Below are 26574 nucleotides of genomic sequence, written 5' to 3'. Positions count from 1 at the left end.
TTTTCATCCCTGCCACCTCCATATTTGCCTTCAAAATTTCTATACATATTTATTCACAAGATATTTCACAATATCAACCTACCCACAATAGGACCAGGATTCACACCATATCTCATAAGCTGCTCTTTGAGCTCTTCATTACCAAGGTCTGCCACTTCTACATCATCCTGTTCTTCTGGCCTCGGTTTGTCTGTTTTCTTTGTTGCTTTCTGTGAGGAGATGCACAGCCAAAATTGTGATGGTTGTTATAGAACTAGGCTGTTAAATACATAAAATACACCACTGAAGAAATTTTCTACAGCACTGTATAACCATCAGAAACAAACTCCAGAAGAGACACTCAAACAGCACATTTCAGGTACTCCTGCACACATTGAAATAGTACAGGAAAAACCAAAGTTTTCCTGTATTTTCCATAACTTCCCACCTTTGTGAGCTGACAGCCTCCCTGCCCTGCTTTATTATCAGGCATCTACAAATCCACTTGCCAGTAGTGTCTCAGCCCTATGACAAGCAGGTTACTCCATACCACACAGATCTGCTCACCAGAGGTCTTATTTCCACTGCCATCTTTGAGAAGGTAAGAAACAGCAGGAATCCTTTCTGAGCAGTAGGAGAGGGATCTCCCTGTTTCTTATTATCTTCATATACCAATGCAATGAGAGAAGGGACTGGTGGCAACAAGCACCAATTACTGGAAATGTGTGGATCCCTTTCATTCATGATGTCCAACTCCTGCCATGGGAATGCGACCAGCAGAGGCCAATTTTGCACCAGACTAACACAACCATGAGAGTTACCAGGAAAATGGCTCTCTGGGAAACTGAGCCAAGGCTAGTTGGGCTGACAGTGTTTTTTCCCATTGCAGCATCATCTCTGGCCTTGAAGCGGCACAAAGATCATGAAACAAAAGTGTTTCTGTGTCAAGAATATTCAAGGCCACAAGAGCCTCCTCCGTATTCAGGGTCCCAAAAATATGTTCTAATGTAATCATCTGAAAATGGTCAACAACTTAGGAATGCATGACTGGAAGAAGAGTCCTTCTGCTATCTATCCTGCTACCTGAACAGGCACAAGAATCTTTCTTCCCTCCAACTTCTTCAGCCCACTTGTTTAGCGTCATCATTAACTGCCCAGACATGTGCAGCTTTCTACATGTTGCAAGCTAATGAGTCAGGAAGAGAGATTCTGATCTATTCTTCTTCTTGAAGCAGTAGCTTTCAACATGAGGAAGGATGTCTTCAAACAATCTTGCCCATGCATTCTAGACTGAACCAGCATCTTGCAGTAATCTTAAGGAGTAACCCATGTCTAGAACTATTCCCTCTGCTAGACCATCACCACAATAGGAGAAAAATGGCTAAGTTGTTTGAGACTGGCATTTCTTAGCTTATCCATACTGCAGTGCCAATAAAAGAAATCCCTGTATCTCTTCAAAGGCTTATTTCTACATGAGCTAGAAGAGAGATAATGAGAATATATATATGTTTGGCTAGTAAGCCAAAGACATTTATGGACACCTGCAAATCTGCACCAAGTTTTGAGTACTTAGGACAATATATATGTTGCAGTACATCTTCTGCTACCAGCTAATTATCATAATGTGTCAGTGTACATTTTCTTACAAGTTATCTAAGTAAACTGCATTTGATTTCAACATGGCCAAGCAGAAAATCTTATCTATCTAATTTATACTCCACCCAAACTTACGTCTCTGGGCGGCTAACAACAATTAAAACACATATAGAAGTTAAAATAGTTCAACATAGAATCAATACATATAAAAGTTAAAACAATACAATAATTTTAAAAAACATAAAATTAAAGAGTATTTTTAAAAAACCTGAGAAAGCTTGGGTTTAAAAAAAAGGGTTTTCAAATGCTTTTTAAAAATTGCCAGAAATGGGGAGGATTGTAATTCAGCAGGGAGCACATTCCACAATCTCAGAGAAGCAACCAAGAAGGCCCATCTCTGTGTGACCACCAAACAAGCTGGCAGTAACTGGAGACAGACCTCCTTAGATGACTTCAATGGGCGGTGGAGTTTGTAGTGAAGAAGACGCTCTCTTAAATACCCAGAACCTAAGCCGTTTAGGGCTTTATACATTATAACTAGCACTTTGTATTTCGCCCGGAAATCTATCGGCAGCCAGTGTAACTCCATCAGCAACGGAGTAATGTGGTCTCTCCAAGATGACCCAGAGACCAACCTGGCTGCCGCGTTCTGAACCAACTGAAGTTTCCGGACTACGTACAAAGGCAGCCCCATGTAGAGCGCATTACAGAAGTCAAGTCTGGAGGCTACCAGTTGATGCACCACTGTATTGAGGTGACTGATCTTGAGAAACGGGCACACCTGGCGTATCAGCCGGAGCTGACAGAAAGCAGCCCTGGCCACCGCCTCAACCTGAGAAACCAAGGAGAGGTGTGGATCCAGAAGTACTCCCAGACTGTGAACCTGTTCCTTTTGGGGAAGTGTAAACCCATCCAGAACAGGTAGATCAAAATCATCTCTGAAGTTCTGACCCCACACAATAAGTACCTCCATCTTATCTGGATTCAGCTTCAGTTTATTCTCCCTCATCCAGCCCATTACTGCTTCCAGACAGGCATTTAGGGAGGATATGCCAGCTCCTGAAGAAGTTGACCTGGAGAAGTAGATCTGGGTGTCACCATTATACTGATAACACCCAGCTCCAAATCCCCTGATGATCTCTCCCAGCGGTTTCATGTAGATGTTAAAAAGCACTGGAGATAGTATGGAGCCTTGAGGGACACCATACTTAAGCTCAGATTTCAAAGAGCAACAGTCTCCAACCGACACCATCTGGCACCTGTCCGAGAGGTAGGATTGGAACCACTGTAAAACAGTGCCTCCAACCCCCAACCCCCTCAGACGTTCCATAAGGATACTATGGTCGATTGTACTGAAAGCTGCAGGGAGGTCCAAAAGGACAGTCACACTTCCTCTGTCAATTCCCAATTGGAGATCATCCATCGGGCCAACCAAGGCAGTCTCCGCCCCATAGGCCGCCCGAAAACCAGTTTGAAATGGGTCTAGATAATCAGTTTCCTCCAAGACCGTTTGGAGCTGAGAGGCCACCACCCTCTCAATTACCTTGCCCAGCCATGGGAGGTTGGAAACAGGCCTATAATTGCTCAACTCTGAGGGATCTAATGCAGGCTTCTTTAGAAGAGGTCTAATACTTGCCTCCTTAAGACAAGGAGGCATCCTGCCCTCCCTCAGAGAAGAGTTTATGATTTCTACTAGGCCACCTACAACAGCCTCCTTGCTAGAATAGAACTAGCCATGTTGGACAAGAGTCAAGAGAATAAGTGGTAGGCCTCACTGCTCCAAGCAGCTTGTCCACATCCTCAGGAGTTACAAACTGAAATTGATCTAGTCGAATCGTATAAGAGGAATTATTGGACACCTCCAGTTCAGACATCAAATTAATTGTGGAGTCTCCATGTAGGTCGGCCCAAATCTGAGATATTTTGTCCACGAAAAATTCATTAAACACACCACAGCGGGTGACTGATGTTTCCAAATTCTGGTTCAAGAGGGGGGGGGCAGATACTAGCCCCCTCACAACCATGGACAACTCCACCGGACATAAATTCGCAGAAGCAATATGGGCAGAAAAAACTGCTTCTTTGCTGCACATATCGCCTGAGCATAGATCTTTAAATGTGCTCTATGTTGTAATCTGTCAGATCTGAGTTGAGTCTTTCTCCACATGTGCTCCAGTTGCCCACCTTGCTGCTTCAGCCCCTGTAACTCTTCCGTATACCAAGGGGCCAATTTTGAAGTGGGCCAGAGGAGATGCTTAGGAGCAATCATGTCTACCACCCTGGTGAGCAAGTTGTTCCAATTCTCAACCAGGGCATCAACAGGATCACCAGCAAAACCAACACTGAATCCTTCCAAGGCTTCTTGGAATCCTACTGGATCCAATAACGTCTTTGGGTGGACCATTCTAATAGGCCCCTCACCCCTGCAGATGGGGGAAGTTGCTGTAATCCCAACCTTAACCAGATGGTGGTCAGTCCATGACAATGGGGAGATCACAGGGGTCTCCACCCATGGAACACCACCCTGATCAGAGTAAAAGACCAAATCAAGTGTGTGACCTGCAATGTGTGTCGGTCCAGATACCACTTGGGATAGGCCCATAGTTGTCATGGCCGCTATGAACTCCTGAGCTGCCCCGAACAAACTGGTCCTGAAACGAATATTGAAGTCCCCCAGCACCAAGAGTCTGGGAGAACTCCAACACGAGTTCAAACTCCAACACGAGTTCCGCGACCAAGTCTGTGAGCTCAGTAAGGGACTCAGTTGGGCAGCGGGGCAATCGGTACACCAACAGAAGTCCCAATCTATCCCTCATCCCCAAACTTAAGTACACACATTATTTAAAAAACCTATGTCAATATAGAAGTGCAAAGCAAAAAGAGACAGGACTCCAACAAAATTATGTGTAGGATTTATTTTTATCTTTACATTCTCAGTCCATTTTGGAAACTTGTCTTCTTTGGGGTTACAAGAAGAATTTCTACAAATACCACAAGTTCCCACAATAATGGAGCAACCCTGGCTTCCAGAAGGGCTTCCTCTTTTACTTTGCCAGTATAGTTGTTCAAAACTACTACAGATTTAACACATAACTGGTTGATAAGAAGTATTCACCACTTGGTCACCTGCAACAAACAGGATTGTTTCTCCCCTTCCCCCACCCCAGGCTTACTTTAGCTGTCCAATCCTTTACCAAGTCCTGTTAAGCTTGCGGCCTTGAATGCCTTCTGACAATTATCCTTAGGGCTAATGATATTTGAGGAACCTACTGCTTATATGGCAATAAGAATCTCAATCCCTCTGGTCAAACCAGACGCTTATTGTGCTGCATTACAATATTACAACCACTTCCTACTAAATTCCCTAGAAACCAGAAGCCACACTATGACACAGGAATATAGGCAGCAAGTGGTGTAACTCAGGGATTCCCAACGTGGTACTCGTGGGGCTCAAAGTCAGTAACTCAGAGCCACCTCCCTGCCTTCCACACTGTAGCCACACTATTTGTTTCCTATCCAAGGATCGCTGGCTTGAAGCCGACATGTCCTCAAAGATGTGTCTGCTGCAGAAGGGGAGGGAGGAGATTGAATGAAGACCCCTCTCCTCTGCTCCTGATTGGCTGGCTACATGCTGAAGCTCATCATACTCCTCCCCTTAGCCTAATTAATAGGCTTCAGAAGAGAACTAAGCAGAAAGGTGCTTTGCTCTTCCTCTTAAATAAAATGATGACCACAAATCTCCTCTTAAGGGGAGGAGATAAGAGTGCCAGTTCTTTGGCTAAAATTCTAGAATATTCTTGACATTGTTTCAATCAGGTACATAACCCATTACTGTGAGCAACACACATCAAGTTCTCAAAATACTCCGAAATGGTTCACCATTCTCAGAGTTGTATAGTTCTAAAACCAAGACTCATAATAAGCACAATCAAGGGCTATTAAGACTGGTATAGTGTCACCAGATGCCTTTAGTACATCTAAAATATCCCTGAATGACCAACTATAGAGGTTGTAAAGCAGGTGGCAGATCTCTGAATATTGTCATTCCTTTCAACAAGGGTGGGGAGGGAGAAGAGTAAGTACTGTTCTTCAACAATGTGTCTTCCTTGTCTCCTTTAAAAAATTCACCAAAGTTCTAGTACAGTACAGTAAGAACTCTGGAAAATATCCCCCGGCCCCTCACTCCAACAATACTTGTGGCTGACAGAATGAGAAAAATTACTCAAAGTAGTCCCAATGAAAACAGGACAATAAGTTTTTTGCTACATCTTACTTGTCCTTTTTGTTTCAACATGACTACTCTGAGTAATTTTCTTCATTCTGTCAGCTAGTATCCTTAGTATTTCACACAAGTCATAAAATGGACAGAAACTGGAGGTCTGTGAGTGAGCTTGAGGCCTGTGAAGGGCGAGCTAGGATTTGAACCAGGGACTCCCAGCTTAGAATTCATATTCTTAGTCCTATTATGAATCGCACCAGCTCACTGAGCCTTGGTATATATTTAGGGAAGGAGACATGCCCATACGTTAGAGCTTTTCAAAAGGTAAAGCAACAGTTTATCTTTCAACAGAAAGATGTTCATGTAGTAATCATAAGAGTGACCAAATATTTACATTTGTTAAATCATTTGTTCCAATAATGATTACTGATTTTCAAAGTAGATTTGGATTTAACTCTATTTAATCTAGACTAACCCATGACTATTCCATTCTGCAATAAGAAACAAAATGAGCAAATTAATCACCTAAGAATAACCTAGTTGGGCCAAAGCTTTCAAGACAGGGAGTAAAACTGCTTGCAGTTTCAGCAATCAGCCAGACGGAGGCACCAGAGTCAGAAGAACCTTCCACCAGAACAGAGCATCTCTTGCAGTCCTGCTTGAGGCAAGCTGCTTCAGGAGCCGGAGTGAGCACAAAGGGCAGCATGAACATGAAAAAAAAAATTTTTTTTTGGTTTAAAAAAAAAAAATGAGAGACACCTCTGGAGAAACAAGGGTAAGTGATGCCAATACAACGGCCATTTTTGTGGGGGAGAAGTTATTCCAAGTGTCTTATGAAATGTATTATGCACTGTATAAACATGTATAATCTGTTTACTAGTCTTCATTGGTATACAACAGGGCTCAAAAATTCCCAGGCACCAGCTCACCATGGCACCTGGAAATTTAAGTGTGGCAACCGAGTCAGGTGGTGGCTGTGGAGTGAACAAGCAAGGCAAGCAGGATGTTGTCAGAGTTTAGGCAGTGTTAACTGCCTAAGCCAAAGGGATGTGATGGGCGAGAAAAGATCAACCTACCCCATCCTGCTTGCTAGCTCCCTCTCCCTCCTGCTGGTCCATCCCATGTTTAAGTCAGACAGATATGACCAGGAGAAGCAAGCAAGCAAGGTGGCAAGTCCAGCCCTCCTTCCAAGGAGCAGAGGGCATTGCTGGAAGTGAGCCTACTTGCCCCATGAAACAGAGTCTAAAAAGAAAAATCTGTTGAGACCTATTATACAGCAACCCACAGCACAGGGTTGCTTACTATGGACAGACTCCACAACACTGCTAACTGAATAAAGAGCACTTTTAAAAATGAAGGCATCTGACCCTATTCAGTCAAGGAAGTTGTCCCACCAGTGGTGCTGTTGGTTAGGGTTTCTTGTTTCTTTTTAGACAGAGTGCTCCTTTGGACAAGGAATCATTTTAATGAAAGGCGGTGTGTGTGTATATATATAATTATTAAAACTTTTATACTGCCCTTCCAAAAGGCTCAGGGCAGTTTACATTAAAACACCATTAAAATCAGTTAATAATTAAAACAAAAATTATAAAGCATAAAACAATGATTAACCATTAAAAACATCATAAAACAATTAAATAATCTGTAATTATTTTTTATTATAAATAAATAAATGTTTTCTTATTGCCTCCTGTTATGTGGACTGCTTTGAGAACATTATTGCTGAAACACAGTAAATTATTACTGTATACAGTTACCAAGACTATGCGACTATTATGCACACAAACTGTTGCTACATAGAAACAACTTTAAACTGAAATTTTGAACTTGCTTGTCAACTACTTGCTAAGCCATCATATTACTAAAGACTAACACCACACACATTTCTCAAAGGTTTATACAGTGAAAAATGAGGAAGATACTATCAGAAGACAGTGGAAGTACTTTACTACTATTGTCTCTAGCAGGTTTCACCGCACACCAGGGGAATATGCTGCTGTACTGCAAGGCAGAAAATATGCCTAATCAAATCAACTCAGATTCTATTATTAATATACATATTTGCCTGCTGCCTAAAGTTCAACTTGCCCAAGAAAAACAGATTTACACCAGCAGGTTAGTAATCAGATTACTGCCCTGAATCTAAACACCAACTCTGCTGTGACCTGAACCCTGATTTCCCCAAAACATTAGCAAACATCCTACTACAACATTGCCACTTTCCCCCCATTTCATTGGTTGCTGTCAATTGGGTATTTTCACCTTGATTTTTAAGAACAGTTGATAAGAACTAGAAAGTCATCCCAGAATCTCACAGGGGTGAAACTAGAGCTCATAGGATAGGAATTTCTACAGACCTGCAGATACAAATCCATAATTCCTACCAAAACCATACTTGGGTGGTCAAGAACCCATCAATTTGGAAGCAAAACTGAGCCACTAAAAAACCCCCCCAAAATAGCCACAAAACAAAACAAGATAGTGGTTTCTAAATATTTGAGAGACTTCCTGTATAGGCAAACGTATACTGTTCTGTCAATTTTTAAAGAAGTGACCTAATGTGGTGATTTGGGAGTAAACACTGTCAATCAAGAGGAATTTAGAACATAAAAATCGCCTCTGGAGATAATGCCCAAGGGAGGGGCTTTGGAATGGAGTTCCATTCCATTCTATAAAATTCAGTTAGAGTTAACTAGCAGTTCAGACAGGGACAGTTCAGTTAGGGACTCTAGAGCAGGACTGAGGGTGCAACTGGGAGGTTAGTGGGGTTTTGCACACCAGGCATGACCTCTGTAGAGCAAGCTTGACTATCAAGTGTAAAATGCTCAATGTGTATGGTTGATTACACAGGATATATATCCAGGAAGGTTGTATCCCAGTAAAAATGCTGAAAGTCTAAAGAAGCTTATTATTTCTAAACAGTCACTTGAAAGTAAAGCCTTTGTTGATGTGCTGATGCAATTTTATATAAGTACCTGGGTTTGAATACAAGTCTGAAATATAAGAGGTGGTGTACAGTCTTGCCAGTTCTAAGAGTGCTACTTTGTCTCAGAAGTCATTAAGCATTTGACCCTACATTGTAGTGAATAAGAAACCATTGAAGCTATTGTACTGAAACTGTTTCAACTGTATCCATTTACTTCTCCCCAAGTTACCACTCAGATGTAATACCAAAGTTAGTGTTAGAAACCCAGCATAACAAATAAAGGGTCTAACACAAATCAAAAGGCTAACAAACATGGTTTATTCTAACATCTCTATATTTAAATACTAATCACAGTCTCAACCTTGGATCCTGACATTTAACAAAGGTTTATAGAATAATGAGGGAGTTGGAGGAAATTGGTCTGCTCAAATCTTAACAGTTTATTCCAACTATCCTGAAAATAGAGATTAGGGTTGGGGGAATATGCACCACAAAGTCAAATATACAAAGTTTCAGGAGGGAGGAAAGGATACCTCCTTTCTTATTCTGGCTCTTCAGGAACATAACAGGCTTATAGCAACAAAGTACTAGCAGCCAGTCCCAAACCTATGCCTTGTAGTGCTGTATGTGACAGCAGGGGAAGGTTTCAGAAGGGGGAGCAAAGGAGAAAAAAGGGTCATTCTTCCTTCCTCCAACTCCTGAAATGCCTCCTACTCCAAGTGCTACAAGACTTCTATTCCAGGCTGTCTAGATGTTTGAACAGAAACACTCCTGTTACATGTAAAGGTTACACTGCAACATATATTGTGGATCCCCACTCGCATTATAATTTTTTTTAAAAGCCTGCCTCACTCACCATAAAACAGGCTGCCCAAATAAGATGTCTTAATGGAGTTACAACATCTTGAGCAAGGTAAAAAAATTAGGTACTATTAGCATACACATTCTTGTTAGTCTGCATTTAACATTACAATATCTACTAAACTAAGATCTCACGACTCACACCCAACTGATTTTCAAGAAGAAAAGACACCAAAGTTATTTTTTAACTGAAGAACTCAGATCACTTCCACAGAAGGGTTGTTTGTGGTACACACTAACACTCATCAATTATTTTATCAAAATGCTAGGTCTGTAATGAGCGAAGTGGTACAATGAATACACAGAGGCTACTCCAGATTTCACAAGTGGGATGATAAGCCTCTCAGCATATACCAAAGTTAACTTTTCTACATTTGCTATATAAACATGTATCTCTGCTATATACACTGTAACCAGCCACAGAGACAGAAAACACTTCCAATTCAAAGCATCCATCAGACACATGCAATCCATATGTTGATTGCTTGCTAACCCAAACAACTAGCAGGATCAGAACAAACACAGCAACCACTGCATTAACCAGGCATGGTAGCACAGAACTCCCTGGTTAGTAATGCCCCCTGGAGAGGCTTTCTCACTGGGTTTGGTACTACTGCTTGTAAATGCTGATGGCTAGCTCTAAAAGCAAATCACTTATCTATTATTCCAGAGGAGTTTTAATACTGGATTTCTGCTCCTCCAGCTTTTCAACACACAAATAGAAGGAAGTAGCAAAATCTCTCAATGTACTGTTTCAGCAACGATTAATGCTCAGTCCTTCACTACTGGAGAGAAAGAAGTCCATAATGAACGTTGCATACTGTAATAACAGTAGTACTTATATGAATTGTCACTGTGCATATCTTACACCGCTTCTCATCCGGAACAGGGAGCAAAAGTTAGTTGTATCTTTTAACTTACACAAAACATGTCAACGCAGTTTTGCTCAGGCAAAAACAAGAGAACAGCAAACAATGTAGACCTCTTGCTGTCCTACTTTTAAAAGCCACAACTTTTAAGAAGTTTTGGCTGGAGTCTTTAAGCATCCCCAGATTGAAATGGGTTAAGCAAGACGCACAAGTATCCGCCGCGGAAAACTTCCGCAGCTTAAACCTCTGGCTCACTCGCGAGTTAAGGGACACCGCTTTCAACGGACGGTACTCCCTGCTAAAAATGCTTAGGATCGCGGCCTGAGGCGCCCGGACTTGGCAACCGGCCTGGTACGGGTTTTGCACGTGGCGAGTGGCGCCGGGCTGGTGTAAACGGCACGGCGTACAGCCAAGAGACACACACCGCGCCTCCTGCCAGTTTGAAGTTCTACAGCCAGACCTCGCTTGCTCGGCGGGCCGCGTGTAAAGGTTCAGGGCTGAAAAGGAACTGGTGGCCTCGCTGTGATAAAAGGATGAGTCTGCGTGGTAATCGGAGACGGGTGTGAGATGGGGGGGGGAGAGCGAGAGCAGGGTCGCCGCAGTTTCAAGAGGCCCAATCCTCGGCTACCAGTCGATTATTAACCGACCCTACACACTTGGCATTAAAGGCCCCCGCTGGAAGCTTCCAAGCGAACACACACACACACCCCGCCCCCGACTTTCTGCCTCGCCGCCTGCTTGAGGGCGCAGATCCCCTCGCTCGCGCGCGCGCGCTCCCTTCCCTCCCAGAGACCAAGCATGGCACCGCCCCCTCACGCAGAAAGCGGGAAAACATCACCGCCCCCCGCCCCACTCCACAATGGCAGGATCCATTCCCCTTCTACGCGGCCTTCTTTCAGCAAGCAGGGGAAGGGAGGCGGTGGCGCTTACCCGGCCCACGGCGGCAACCGGGGAGCCCCCGCCTCCTCGGTTCCTGGCGGCAAACGGCGTGGACTCCCTCCGCTCCTCGTCGCTGGAGAAGTCCGGCTGCGCGGAGGCTCCGGACGCGTTGCGGGCGGTCAGATGCTGCAAGTAGAGCTGCACATAGACGTCCTTGCGCTGCTCGCCACTCGGCAGGTTCACATTGTTGGCGATCAGCTCACTCTTCAGCTTCTCCTTGGTCAACACCGACGGATCCGCCAGGAACTCGGGCATCGCCAGACTCGGGCTCTTGTCGCCGCCCTCCCAGGAGACAGCAAGAGAGGAAACCGCCAACAAAGGGGGGAGGGGGAGAAGAGGAGGGGCGGGAGGGAGGAACAATCTGCCCAGCACACAACGCACCCGAACTCCCTCTACAGCGCGTATTAACGAACGCCCGCCAATAAAGTGCGCTCAGATTGGAAGACTGAAACACAAAGCTGTCCCGTGATTGGCTGTGCGGTTGAGAGGAGTCGCGCGGGGATTCGGCTCAGAAGCCGTACCTTGCGCGAGCGGCCGACACGCAGTTTAAATTCGGCTCAGGCGGGAGTGGAGGTTTTTTTCTGTGTGCCAAGTGGCCCCCTTCCTTCCCGCCATGATTGAGGGGAGGGTGGAGCTATGCCAGAAATGAGGCCGCCTTCTGGGGAGCCTTTCATTGCTCTCCGGATCGCAATGCCAAAAGGGATTCTGAGTCTCGAGAGAGAGAAGATAACAAAAACTAATTCTACAGAGATTGTCTCCGGACAGGAAGAGGGGCCGCCGGAGGTGGGGAGGGGCGTCTGCTCTCCGAGAAGCCGTCCAGGCGCCCGCTGTGAGTGAGGAAAGAAACGTGCGCAGCCTTGCCTTTGTTTACTGCAGGCGCTCCTCAAGGGGAGTCGGTAGCTTCTAGTTTGTGGTTTAAACAGTAGAAAGCTTCAGTCCTCCTCCTCCTTCCGTGTGCTCTTTTGGTAAATCATTTAGTCCTAGAGCAGCATCCTGGGAGCTACTATCCTGACCGCTGTTGGTAGAATATGCTGCGCAAAGCATCTAGCGCACTATATGAAATGCGTCGAGCATGCTCACTCCACGTGCGCCAGCCAGATCTGTTAAAAATCTGTACACGCTGCATGACCACTTGTTTTTGATTACATAAAAAGAAGCAGTAGGCTTTGGCACTGACTGCTTGGTAGGCATTGGGGTTTTTTTCCCTTCCAGATTTGGCGAAATTGTGATAATTTATTGCTGTTACTGTAACTTTGTATACCCAGCGGCATTAAAAGCTTACTTTTGAAAACAAAATCTATACTATTTTAACGGATTGAAGTAAACAGTGTTAAAAACAAACAAACCCTAGTCCTACCAATTTAGGGAACAGCAGGGACGAGTGCCAGAATTCTTTATACTAACTATATGATGGATCTTGCAGCACCCACCTCCTGTTTTGTTTTTCACATGGAAATTGAATTTTCTTTCACCACCTATGGCTGCACCTACAAGCTTACACACCCTTATTATGTCTCGTTTTCTGAAGTCAATACCACAATAATTCTATGCCAGTGGTGGTCAATATTTGCCTAAATGTGACCACCTAAAGTAAAGAAACCACCCCTTTGGTCTTCTCTAATTGGTAATAAAGAAAACTTATAGCCCTGTCAGAAACTTGATTTCTTCAACAGCTGCTTTTTAAAATAGGTTCTGAGGTAGAGGTCCCAGTGATTTGTTAATATGTTCTGTTGCCACAGAAACCAGTCCCTCCTAACCCCTGAGGCAACACACAGTATACTTACTTCAGGTGGGCAGATCTGGCTGGCAGCTCTAGTTGCTGATTCCCAGTCTACAGCAAGCAGGACTCTTTCACTGTAATCACTGTGAGACAAACAGGAGACATGCAAAAGAGAAATAGGGAATAGTTAAGTTTTAAAGCCAGGCAGGGATAGGAGAATTTAAAAAAACCCTTCCAAAACCAGACAGCATCTCCCATTGTCCTTCAGCACTGGTGAGTAAAGGAGTGTGGCACAGCTTCCAGCTTTGTGCTGAGGGAGAGGCAAGTTGTTACAATCTGCCCCATGAAGGATGGATTCAGGGCCTGTGCACACAACACTTGCAATGAGACCTTGGGTTGGGGTGGCATAAAAATGTGCTTTGATTTGCTCCCCATGTTTCGATATGACAAGTCTATTCACCTATAGCTGCTCACCTAATGAATCATGGATTTTGTGCCTTGCTATTATATACCTCCTACAACAATTTTGTTATGGCTTAGGAAAAAGAAATCGGGGAGGCCCGAGTTCAAATCCCCATTCAGCCATGATACTTGCTGGGTGACTCTGGGCCAGTCACCTCTCTCTCAGCCTAACCTACTTCACAAGGTTGTGCGGAGAAACAAGCATGTAGTACACCGCTCTGGGCTCCTTGGAGGAAGAGCGGGATATAAAATGTAAATAATGATAATAATCTGTCACGTAGAACAATCTGCTTTACATGATTGGCTAGTCATGAAGGAGACAAGCAGTGAGCCAGCCATGGCTGCCATCACATGGCAGGGGTATTTTGTGACTACTGTGTCTCAGAGCTGAACTACACATTCAGAAAGAGCAAATAGTACAGCACTCCTGGTACTAGAATACTGACAAGGGTTCAGATCTCTGAATGTTCTCTGAAGTCCAATACAATTACATCATAGAGAAACAGATTAGAATGCTTTACTCTGACAAAGTGGCTTTGCAAGGGTGGAGAGCTTTGCACAAGAGAGCAGAAATGCACTTTTCTCGTTCTGTGGCCTACTTAATTTTTTTCTGCTGCTTTCGCTGGTTAGTGTGGACACCACTCTCTGTATATTTTCTGTTGTCTTTATGCTCTGCTAAACTACATGATGGTATAATGGATTACAAAGTATCTGTCTCACCTTTCAATAGAATTCCAGCGAATATAGAACTGCAATCCCAGCACATGGCCATGACCAAGTAATTCATCACACAAATAACCACATTAAGGATTCAATCCTATGGACACTTATGTGGAAGTAAACTACATTGAAATAACAGGGACTAAACTTCTGAATAACTATGTCTAGGATTGGGCTGATAGAACTATGTGTGACAATTTCATCTGTTGATAAAAAGAAGTTGAATCTCTGCCTAAAAATGTGAAGCATGTTGAAGGCAAAAGTCATCTAAAAAAAAACTTACTATGCTTCCAGAATGTCTGAACTTGAAGGAATGTGAGAAAGAGAGATCAAAAGATTTCCCTAAATGTGAAGGAACAATGAACTTTTTGGTAATTTCAAACAGGTGTTCGGAAGTTATCAATGTTGATTCTTTTAATGAGAATCTAAATAAAAACAATTTTTCATTTATTATTGCATTGTGCAAGTTTTGTGTTTAAAAATTAGAAATTCTAGCAAAATTACTTTTTTGGATTTTCATGTATGCCATTTACTAATAAGAATTTACCAGATTAGTTTATAAACTTCATGCTAACATGTTTCATGTACATTAAAAAAACCAACACCCTCATATCTGATTAATACATTTAGGCATTAGATAAAAATAAATTATTTCATCTAACTATAAAACATCCTGCATTTCTGGTTAAATATTTTAGAGATGGATGAACAAAGAAGATACATTATGATTTATGATTAATTTATCAGGTAAAAATTAACAGCTCAGTTGTGAGGCAACCTGTATGAAACACATAATTGCTCAACATGAGGCATACAAATTGATATGCCAATAAAACATTACAAACTACGATTCACTATAATTACATAATATATTTATCAAAGGCATGCATGGCAGAATGTAGGTAGCAGGCTATCATTTGATATAAAATGTCTTTATAAAAATGAATAACTTTATTATTATTATTTATTCAATTTCTATACCACCCTTCCAAAAATGGCTCAGGGTGGTTTACACAGAGAAATAATAAATAAATAAGATGGATGTCCTCAAAGGGCTCACAATCTAAAAAGAAACATAAGATAGTCACCAACAAAAGTCACTGGAGGTACTGTGCTGGGGGTGGATAGGGCCAGTTACTCTCCTCCTGCTAAATGAAAGAGAATCACCACGTTAAAAGGTGCCTCTTTGCCAAGTTAGCTGGGATTTAAAATCTGCACTAAGATTTGCCAAAGAAAATCATGGTTTTGATTTAAGATGTTGGAGTTATTCCCACGATCAGGCAAAATCAGGCTAGGGGAGCCTAGCTCGATTTTGCCTGATTGTAGGAGCGAGCCTGGTGGCTTCCTGGCGGTTAACCCGCCAAACCCTCCCCTTAAACCAGGTTTGCAGAGCAAGTGCTCCGCAAACCTAGTTTAAGCAATTGTGAGTAGCTGCGGTGTGGTTCCACGCAGCGGCTACTCATAAGTAGACTCCCAGCGGGAGGTTGAAAAGCAGCCTCCCGGTTCGGGGGTCTCTCCAGTATGCCCTGTGCGCTCACGCAGGGCATACTGGAGCTTCTGGGGGCCGCACGGCCCCCTATCCTCCCAGCCCCCGCCGGCTCCATCACGGAGCCGGCAGTCGTGTGGGCAGCTGATCCGGCCGCCCAGGGTTCCTGCCCTGCTCGTCTGCGGGGAGAGTGGGCTTAGCCCGCTCTCCCCGCTTACCATTAAAAACCGGGTCTCACTGATTGTGAGACCCGGCTCAATGACTTCTAATAATTATCATGAAGATAAGTAGTTGCTAGTGTCATGGATCAGATTCATACCCTATGTCTTTCAATACTCCTAGGGTGCCTTGAAATTGGAACATGCGCCCTTTTCCAGCATCCTAGAATGTAACATTGGGCTACTGTGAAGAGATATGTTAAAGGAGTTTCCATTACACAAGCCTCTGAGAGTAGAACTGCTACCATTTTTCCTGTTGCCCTTTCCTGACTACCAATGCGTTTTAAAGAACAAAAAGAAACAAAATCCCCACAAAACCTTTTAAAAATTACTGTAAATGTTGTCAGATAAGCACAGGTCATAACCATAGCTCAGTTTCAGAGAGGGTTGCCATCTTAGTCTGTTGTAGCAAAAATAGCAAAGGACCTCGCATTACCATAAAGTGTAAACATTCTATTGTAGCATAAGCTTTCACGTACCACAGCCCACCTCATCAGATGCATAAAGTGGCCAGCAGTGGTCCCTCTAATTTTTTTCATCTCTGGGCGGAATGAATTTTGTTCTGGGTGGCAGTATCAAGGCAGTGTGCACTCACATGCATTCAAAGTGGGGCCTTCCTGATTCAACCTGAGTGGGATCTAAAATGAGCTGAGAGTGGACATCCAAAAGCTTGTTAGCATGCGCACACCTTAGAGGGAACAGATGCAGCCAGCAGATTCATACGTACATGGGAGTGCAGAAGACGGGGCAGGGGGACATATCTTACAGGTTAGTATAATTAACCCATTACTACCCTTAATTTTTTAACTGTGTGAACTGTTTACATCTGAGTATTATCCTTCCTGAATTCTGGTGGTCAGACACTACTTGAGTCCTTCAGCAGCAGGGGTGTGTGTCACGTTTTTTGATCTGTTAACATTCATGCTTTTTGATCTGTTGACTTTCTTCTTCCTTCCTTTTTTCTTTTCTTTTTGGTTTTCTGGCTGACCTCCAATATTATTATTATTATTATTTTATTTATTTATTTGATTTGTATACCGCCCTTCCAAAATGGCTCCGGGCGGTTTACAATTAAAACACACCACTAAAATAGTAAAGAGTTAAAACAAATTAAAAACAATATAACAATTAACAATTTTAAAAAACATTTTAAAACAACAATTAAACAATTACAGTGATTAAAACCCCCGAAATCGGGTTGTGAATTTTAAAATAAACCAGAAATTAAAACCCCCACAATTTAGGAAGCTGAGAGAGCTTGGGTGAAAAGAAGGGTTTTCAGGTGTTTTTTGAAAATTGCCAGAGATGGGGAGGATCGCATCCCAGCAGGGAGAGCGTTCCACAGTCTTGGGGTAGTGACCAAGAAGGCCCGTCTCTGTGTCGCCACCAAACGAGTTGGCAGTAACTGGAGACGGACCTCCTCAGATGATCTCAATGGGCGGTGGGGCTCATAACAAAGAAGACGCTCTCTTAGGTACCCAGGGCCTAAGCCATTTAGGGCTTTGTAAGTTACAGTATAACTAGCACTTTGTATTTTGTTCGGAAACCTGTTGGCAGCCAGTGTAACTCCATCAGTAAAGGAGTAACATGGTCTCTCCGAGATGACCCAGAGACCAACGTGGCTGCCGCATTCTGAACCAACTGAAGTTTCCAGACTACGTACATCGAGTGCATTACAAAAGTCAAGTCTAGAGGTTACCAGCACATGTACCACAGTTTTGAGGTCATTGATCTCGAGAAACGGGCACAGCTGGCGTATCAGCCGGAGCTGATAGAAGGCACCCCTGGCCACCGCCTCAACTTGAGAAACCAGGGAGAGGTGTGAATCCAAAAGTACTCCCAGACTGCGAACCTGTTCCTTTTGGGGAAGTGTGACCCCATCTAGAACAGGCAGATCAAAATTGTCTCTAGAGTTCTGACCCCACACAATAAGTACCTCCGTCTTATCTGGATTCAGCTTCAGTTTATTCTCCCTCATCCAGCCCATTACTGCTTCCAGACAGGCATTTAGGGAGGATATGCCACCTCCTGAAGAAGTTGACATGGAGAAATAGATCTGGGTGTCATCAGCATACTGGTAACACCCAGCTCCAAATCCCCTGATGATCTCTCCCAGTGGTTTCATGTAGATGTTAAAAAGCAGTGGAGAAGGTACGGAGCCTTGAGGGACACCATACTTAAGCTCAGATTTTGAAGAGCAACAGTCTCCAATTGACACCATCTGGAATCTATCCGAGAGGTAGGAGCGGAACCACTGTAAAACAGTGCCATAGGATATATGATATCCTATATTGTACAGCATATGTGATTTCACACAAACTGTTGCACTCCACATTTATCTTTTAGCCCTAGGGCTAACCTGTTTCTGGCAGGGCTGCTATGCCTAACAGCTGCATGGCAGAAAGAAATGGAACAGGAATGGGTTTTGCATCACTGTATCTCTGTTCCACCTGTACTGATTCCACACTTTTCCTAATTTGTTGTATGGGCTAGCTGGGATTAGCACACTTGATGTGTGGTTTATGGGGACTGAATGCACACAAAAAACTATGATTAAGATATTTATTGGGACTTCCATAGCAAAGGTGCCCTTTTCTGGTCTTTGCCATCCAGCATGGAATGCAACTCAGTGAATTTGATGGAACGAAATACATTTCCATGCAACCAGTGAAAGTATACTCCATACACAGTTTAGATCCCTCTCAAGCTGCTATGACTCTGAACACAGCAGAATGTTTAAAAGAAGTAAGAGTAGGAAAGTCATTCATTTCACACGTAGGTACCTGCTTCTGAATTTTAAGGTAATATTTCTTTTTCACCTTATACAGTTATGACACTAACGATTTGTAATAATAAAATGCATATAGACCCTTGAGCTTGGCAATGGGGTTATAGAAGTTTATGCTATGAGAAAATCCATGATTTTCTATTTGTTTGAAAAGTTACAATCCCATGAATGGAGGAAGGTTGCCTATGACATTGATTGTCTATTTTCTCATCTGATGTTTTGAAAAGAGAGAAAGAGATCCTGAGGATAAGCAGGTCACAGGAAATAAAACAGATCCATATTGCCTCCTAAAAATCATCAAAACATTATGGAGTGTGTAAAACATTACCAAGTTGGTAATGTTACACTCACTATCTAGATCTAGATCTATTCTATAACCATGTTGGTAATGTTCTAAGTATTACGTATTCTATTTAAATAATTGATCATAAGCTATCTGTGTTAAGTGACCTCCTAGGCTAAGTCATGTTTCTCACCCACATGAACACAAACCTGGGATTCTGACAAAATGAGCAGCGTGGTAAAGAGATTTTTTTGTGGTTGATTCAGTTTCTTTTACAAAATGCTTGCTTGTGCTGTGTCAGCTATTCATTAAGTGCTAGTCAAACCTCTGTTCACTCCCCACAAACTTTTTAATTAGAAAAGGATAATTAGGGTCTGTGCTGCAGTTCAAGATAATCTGGATTGTATCCAAGATTGCCTCAAAACTAATGCCTGTTTACACCTCCTCCCCATAATCACTTCAAACAAAAGTGCTCCTGCATGGAAAGATGCTCAATGCTAAGATAATTGGGAACAAGGAAGGCAATTTATAGAAGCCTTGTTTCAAAAAAGGGTTTTTACCAAAAAAAATATTTTTTCCAAGACTGCAGCTTTTGATGTGAGGCATATGGGAGGAAAATACAAGCCCCAATAAATCCCTAACAAACACACTGACTTTTGTCCATGCACCTGAGTCTCAACAGCTTAACTTTGCAATAAACCCAAAGGTGTGGCCGTTTTGTTCATTTTGCTTTGTACACCGATTCTTTGAAATGGGATACTTGTAACTTGAAATGAAGTACTTGCTACCTCTGAAGATAGGCTTTAGGAAACCTGGCTTTTCTGGTTCAGAAACCAAATCAGACAAGTAATTTCTATTTCTGTTCCCATAGTAAATGTATCACTGCAGCTGTTCACCATCTATTTTTAATACTATGTTCGTTTCATTGTTAGGGTAATCATTTTTATTGTTATTATCCTTATATTCATGTATTGCTTTTTAGCAGAAACGTTCTCTAAGTAGTTTAAACAGAAAAACAAATAACAGGGAGAAAATAGGCCCTTGTCCCTAGCCTCAACAGTGTTACTACAATCCTCATGATAGCATAAGGCAGTTACCCTGTTTTGCAGGGAGGAAGCCCGAAAGTGCTTACAACCCTGCAGATGATTGGTGCCTTCTCCCCGGGTGGGCCGATCGCCTGCCCAGATGAGCGGCGGCTTTGCTCTGGCACTCCTGCACCCAGCCACAGCTTGGTCGGGTGAAGGGAAGCGCCGTCATGTGGTGCCCCACCCCCAGAGCCCCAGTGATCCACTGCGCAAATGTACAGTGCATTTCAGGGATCCCCTCCCTGAGTGTGCCCATCATGGCTGCAAGCAGCCGTGGCAGACACACAATTGGATAACCCATTTAAGCAGCGGGCTCCGTAAGCAGGCTTGCTGTTGAGCTGCTGCTGGAGCCGTACAGCTCCCGTTGGTGCACATGAGCAGCAGGAACCAGGTTGGGCTCCCTTAACGCGGTTCCTGCTGCTCGTGAGAATAGCTTCCATATCTACTAAGTGTGCTTCCGTACTTCCTGTGTTGTGACACCACAACCCCTGCGCTGATAGCAGGGTGCCATTCACATATCCACAGCCTTCATTTGGATTTTATCTTTGTGTTATAGTGCTGCAATGTTGCATGTGCATCATAAAAAAGTAGCTGTATTTTCCTGTTGTCGGAATTTCAGATTCTGGGGATCGTTTTCAGTATGATCCTGCCAAGCCGAAGCATTTTACTGCTGTAAAAGTGTGTAATCTGGAAAGCGCCTCGAACACTCACAATCTAAAAAGAAACACAAGGGAGACACCAGCAACAGCCACTGGAGGAACATTGTGCTGGGGTCAGATAGGGACAGTTGATCTCCCCCAGCTAAATATGAGAGAACCACTACTTTAAAAAGGTGCTTCTTTGCCCAGTTAGCAGTTTGCAATCCTGTATTCAAAGACTGAATCGAGAGGATTCCTAACTTCAATCCAGTTAGGATTTGTCCTGTATTCAAAACCTGAAATGTGTTTCATATTTGCTTATCCTAGCTGTATGGTTTCAATCTACAGTGACTAGAAGAAAGGGAAAACAAGGCTATTGTAGTTTTAATAGTTGTAAAGAACAGGGAATTTGATTTAACAGATGAAGTGTTTCCTGGAAGAAAGAAAGAAAATTCTTCCGGTCCTCCATTGCATCTGATCATTCTAAAGCAATCAATCATAATAAACAGTATGGCTGAATTCTCAAATACATTCTTTTATATAAAAGTTCAATGAAGAAATTATAGAGGCTGTTCTCACAAGCAGTCAAGACCCGGCTAGGACAGCTAAGACTGGACTTGGCTGCCCATGGGAACCTGCAGGAGCTGACCAGCTCCTGGCAGCATCTCGGCGGCAAACCTGCTGAGGGAGCCCACCCCTTAAATGAGGTTAAGGGAATGAGTGCTCCCTCAACCACATTTCCTTGACCATGTGTCAGCACTGGCCACTTTCAGCCGGTGCTGACACAGTTGCCTGCCTGTCACTGGGGGATCAAGCACTTGTGTGGTGCACTGTGGGATTTCCGGGGGCCAGGATGTATTGTCCCGTACCCGCACCTCCATGCTGCTGGCATGCGTGCAGCACTGCTTGCCTGGGAGCGCATTTTATGCTCCCACCAGGAGAACCTAGTTGTCCTGGGTGAAGGTAGGTTTACCAGCCTTTCCCCTTACCTGCCCATCTCCCCACCCAGTCATGAGAATGACCTCACAGTTTCAATAGCAGGGCTGGTCCAGGGGCAGAGCCACCATTGTGCAGACAGGTTCAAAGAACCTGGGCCACCCCTCTTCAGGGACCGTGCCTCACGTCACAGACACCCCCCCCATGTCTGACATCAGATGTGGGGTGTGTGATTTAGCTCCCAAATAGGGCCATGCAGCCCCATTTTTGAGCTAAATCGGCCAGCACTGCATTTGTTAAAGGCAGGGAGAACTGCTCCTGGCTGTGCTGCAAACACAGGCCATTTGGGAGCTAAGCCACACCTCCACGTCTGACATCAGATACAGAGGGTGGGGCTAGGGGAGCCATGGTGGTGGCAGAACCCGGGCTGCCGCTGGCCTCCCTCCGCACCTGGGCTTGCCTGTCTATATAGGTGACCTAGGTGGTGGCCTAGAGCTCCACTTTCTAAGTGGGTGCTTCCACTCTTGCAGAGATGAGTGCTGAGTCTGACATGATCCCAGTCCCCAACAAAGCTGAGCACTCACACACACTATGTGCGTGACTGTAAGGTGTTGGGGACATAGGAAGCTGCCATATACCAAGTCAGACCACTGGTCCATCTTGCTCAGTATTGTCTACACAGACCGGCAGTAGCTTCTCCAAGGTTGCAGGCCGGAATCTCTCTCAGCCCTATCTTAGAGCTGCCAGGGAGGGAACTTGGAACCTAGATGATCTTCCCAGAGCAGCTCCATCCCCTAAGGGGAATATCTTGCAGTGCTCATGCATGTAGTCTCCCATTCATATGCAACCAGGGCAGACCTTGCTTAGCTAGGCTTGCTACCACAAGACCAGCCCTCCTCCTATTTTCTCTCTTTCTCTCCCTTTCCATGCGTGCATGCCTGATTCTTTTTCATCTTCTCCTTCTCCTACCCAGTCACATGTTCTTTTTATGTGCTGTAGCTAGCTAGCTCACTGCCTGCCTGATGCCATTGTTAGCCTCAACTAAGCCCGGCTGCTGGTGTTTATGCTCAGAGGGAGAGGGGGAGAGACAGAGAGATCTGGGAGCCTAGTTTTAATTAAATATGTACATAACAGAAAATCATATCTATCTTTATTGATTCTGGGATGGTACAGATCGAGTATACCTCTGAAGAGTGAAGACTCTGAAGAGTTAAACTTTATGTTTAAGTCTGACTGTTGATACAATTAGGTCTATGTTGGAGAAGCTTTTACCATAAGTCTTATCCCTCAGAATTGTTGTCACTGGATATAACCTGTTTGTATATTCATCATTTCGTCATGCTCCAGGTTGCTAACATTTTCCTTTAAAAGCAAGTAGTGGAAATAGCTGGTAGGGAAAAAGTGGTGACTAGAATCTAAAAATGTAGGTGACAATACAGTCTGAGATACAGAGTGCATATATATATTTATATTTATATAGAGATCCAAAAAGGGTCTTTAACCCTTCTTCTCCCCTGTAGAGCCACAGAGACTTTGGTGTAGCTTCCCCATGTGTACCAGAGTTAAAGAGCTCTTTGTCTGCATCTTGGTTCACTCAAGAAAAATTGCTTGAGGTTCATCATGAGGTACAGTATGTGTATCATCTGGATTGAAAACTATGCTGAAGTTTATTTCTGAACACAGACTCACAGACTGCTTTCACAACATCTTAACTGCTCTTTGAATTATCTTGATCTTTCCAGTTTCTGTTGCTAGTGGGGAGAGTAGCTTTTCAAAGTTAAAATTGATAAACATACCTTTGTTCTTCCATGCTGTAAAAGAGACTTGTTGGACTGACCACCAAATCAATAGAACTCTAAATAGCTTCAAAACTTTGTCTCAGATAACTTATTGCCCAATTTATGAAAGCAAAAGCATGAAGAGCAAAGTTCTAAATGTTTACACAAATCAATGGCCTGGTGCAAAAGGGCTACAAGTTACAACTCAAAACCAGGCTTCATTCAGTATATCTATCAAAGAATAAAGATTTCCATACTCATTTTGGAAGCAAGGATGGTGCAGCTTGAAATGTCAAGTTGTAAAGTTGAAATGTTAGGTAACCTCTGATAACTGAGCAAAGAGGCATCTTTTTAAAGTGGTGATTCTCTTTATTTAGCAGGGGGAGAGCAACTGGCCCTATCCAACCCCAGCACAGCATCTCTCCAGTGGCTGTTGCTGGTGTCAACCTTATGTTTCTTTTTAGATTGTGAGCCCTTTGGGGAAAGGGGACCATCTTATTTATGTATTATTTATTTTTCTATGTAACTTTGAGAACTTTGGTTGAAGGGTGGTATATAAATATATATAGTAGTAGTAATGTTAATGAAAACATTTTTTAAAAATAAATAAAATGTCTATTTTGTATATTGCTCATTTTGATTGCCAAGTAAATACATGTAGAAGTTCATTCTAAACCTCATTATATCTAGATTAAAACAATATCATGAGGTAAGACCAAATTAAATAGTTAAAAATTAATTTCAATTAAAAGCCTGAGAAAACAGGTGCATCTTGAGAGTCTTTCTGAAAGCAAACAGAGAAGGAGATGCTCTTATTTCAACAGGGAGCATATTCCAAAGCCCCAGGGAAGCCATAGAGAAGGCCCAGTCCAGAGTCACCACCAAATGAGCCGGCGGCAACCGGAACTGGATCTCCAAGTCAGGATGATCTTAATAGGCAACAGGATTCATGACAGAGAAGCTGCTTTCTTAAGTACCCTGGACCCAAGCTGTTAAGGGCTTTATAGGTAATAACCAGCACTTGGTATTTTGCATGGAAACATATCGGCAGCCAGTGCAGTTCTTTTAAAATTGGTGTTATATGGTCCTTTCAGGTTGTCCCAGAGACCAGTCTGGCTGTCGTGTTCTGTACCAATTGTGGTTTCCAGACTATGTAAAAAGGCAACTCCACATAGTGTGCATTACAGTAGTCAAGCCTGGAGGCTACCAGCAAATGCACCACTGTTTTAAGGTAATTTACCTCCAGAAATGGGTGTAGCTGACATATCACCCAAAGCTGATAAAAAGCCCTCAAGAGAGAGTTTAGGATCCAGGAGAACTCCCAAGCTACGTATCTTTCAGGGGGAGTGTAACCCCATCCAGAACTGGCAGCTCTAAACCATCACTTGGGCCCCCACCTCCATTCAATAAAGGTAGAGTGTGTCATCGAGTTGGTGTCGACTCCTGGCACCCACAGAGCCCAGTGGTTGTCTTTGGTAGAATACAGGAGGGGTTTACCATTGCCTCCTCCTGTGCAGTATGAGACGATACCTTTCAGCATCTTCCTATATTGCTGCTGCCTGATATAGGTACCAGCGGGGAGTCGAACTGGCAACCTCATACTTGCTAGGCAAGTCATTTTCCGCTACACAATTAGGTGGCTTCCCTGATCAGTACCTCCATCTTATCCAGATTCAGTTTGTTAGCCCTCATCCAGCCCATTTTTGCCTCCAGGCAGGCATTTAGGGAAGTTATGCCATTTCCTCATGAGGTCGATATGGAGAAATAGATCTGTGTGTAATCAGCATATTGCTAACACCCTGCATCAAATCTCCTGATTATCTCTCCCAGAAGCTTCATTAAAGAGCACTGGAGACAGTATGGAGCCGAACTCCATACTTTAGTTTTTGCTTTGCAGAGCAGCAGTCTCCAAGCGACACCATTTGGAATCTACCAGGGAGGTATGAAGATAACCACTGCAAAACTGTGCCACCCAATCCCACCTTCTTCAGGCAATTCAGGAGGATACCATTCTCAATGGTATCAAAAGCTGCCAGTAGATCCAAAAGGATCAGTAGAGTCACACATCCTCTGTCGATAGCTAATTGGAGATCATCCACCCAGCCGACCAGTCTTAATGCCATAGCCCACTCGAAAGCCAGTTTGAATGGGTCTAGATAATCTGATCTCTATCATCCAAAACCGCTGGAGCTGAGAATCGACCATCCACTCAATCACCTTACCCAACCATGGAAGATTGGAAATGGTTTGTAATTAGCTAACTCCAAGGGATCTAATGCACTTCAAAAGTGGTCTAATAGCCTCCTTAAGACAAGGAGGCATCCTGCCCTCCCTCAGCATTTATAATATTTACTAGACCCTCTCTGATAATATATTACCAGATGAAATAAGCCAAGTTGGGCAAGGGTCAAGAGAACAGGCTGTAGGACACAGAGTATGAAGCAGTTTGTCCACAACCTCAGGAGTCACAAACTGAAAGTGATCCAATCTAATCGTATAAGAGGCGTTGCTTTACACTTCCACAATAGACTCTGCATTAACTGTGGAAACCAGTTTGGACTGCATACGAGAGATCTTATATGCCAAAAAATAATAATAATTGAAGACATCAAAGTAAGTAACTGATGGTTCAAATTCAAGAGGGAGTGGGCATACACTAGCCCCCTCACGACCCTAGACAACTCTGCTGGATGAGAATTTGCAGAAGCATCACAGGCAGAAAAGAATTGTTTCTTTGCCTCCTGCACTGCCAGAAATCTTCAAATGTGCTCTGTGTTGTGTTCTGTCAGATTTGCAACTCCCGCTTGCACTCTAGTCATCTACCTCACTCTACAATTCCCGTCATTCCTCCGAATACCATACGGCTGACTTTGAAGCAGGTCAGAGAGGATGCTTAGGAGCAATTGTGTAATACCAATACTCTAGTGCAATGTTGGACTACAACTCCCATCATCCTCAGCCACAAAGGCCATGTCTGGGGATGATGGGAGTTGTAGTCCAACAACATCTGGGGGCCCAAAGTTAAGAAACCCTGCTCTAGTGAGTTCATTGTTTCATGTTTGCACCAGAGC

At 43.5% G+C, this 26574-nt stretch overlaps 1 protein-coding gene and 1 long non-coding RNA gene across 11 annotated transcripts in view; one reads left to right on the top strand and one right to left on the bottom strand.

Moving 5' to 3' along the window:
- TMPO (thymopoietin) overlaps positions 1–11736 on the bottom strand; it is a 33297-nt gene extending 21561 nt beyond the window's left edge. For all 10 annotated transcript variants that reach the window (XM_053255048.1, XM_053255049.1, XM_053255050.1 and 7 more), the window contains exons 1-2: positions 11381–11736; positions 83–209 (exon numbers count right to left, since the gene is read on the bottom strand). In XM_053255048.1, the coding sequence (XP_053111023.1) occupies positions 83–209; positions 11381–11644 (391 nt within the window). In that variant the 5' untranslated portion in view covers positions 11645–11736. The remainder of the gene's footprint in view (positions 1–82; positions 210–11380) is intronic.
- Positions 11737–12081: 345 nt separating this feature from the next.
- On the top strand, positions 12082–14741 carry LOC128327008 (uncharacterized). Its single transcript, XR_008308401.1, has 2 exons — positions 12082–12218; positions 14302–14741. It is a non-coding gene; the product is annotated as an uncharacterized LOC128327008 (long non-coding RNA).
- Positions 14742–26574: the final 11833 nt, after the last annotated feature.

The sequence above is a fragment of the Hemicordylus capensis genome, chromosome 5 (genome assembly GCF_027244095.1).
Source record: "Hemicordylus capensis ecotype Gifberg chromosome 5, rHemCap1.1.pri, whole genome shotgun sequence".
In the NCBI taxonomy this organism is placed as follows: domain Eukaryota; kingdom Metazoa; phylum Chordata; class Lepidosauria; order Squamata; family Cordylidae; genus Hemicordylus; species Hemicordylus capensis.
Note: the sequence above shows the minus strand (reverse complement) of the source record. Positions and strands in the feature narration are given on the sequence as shown.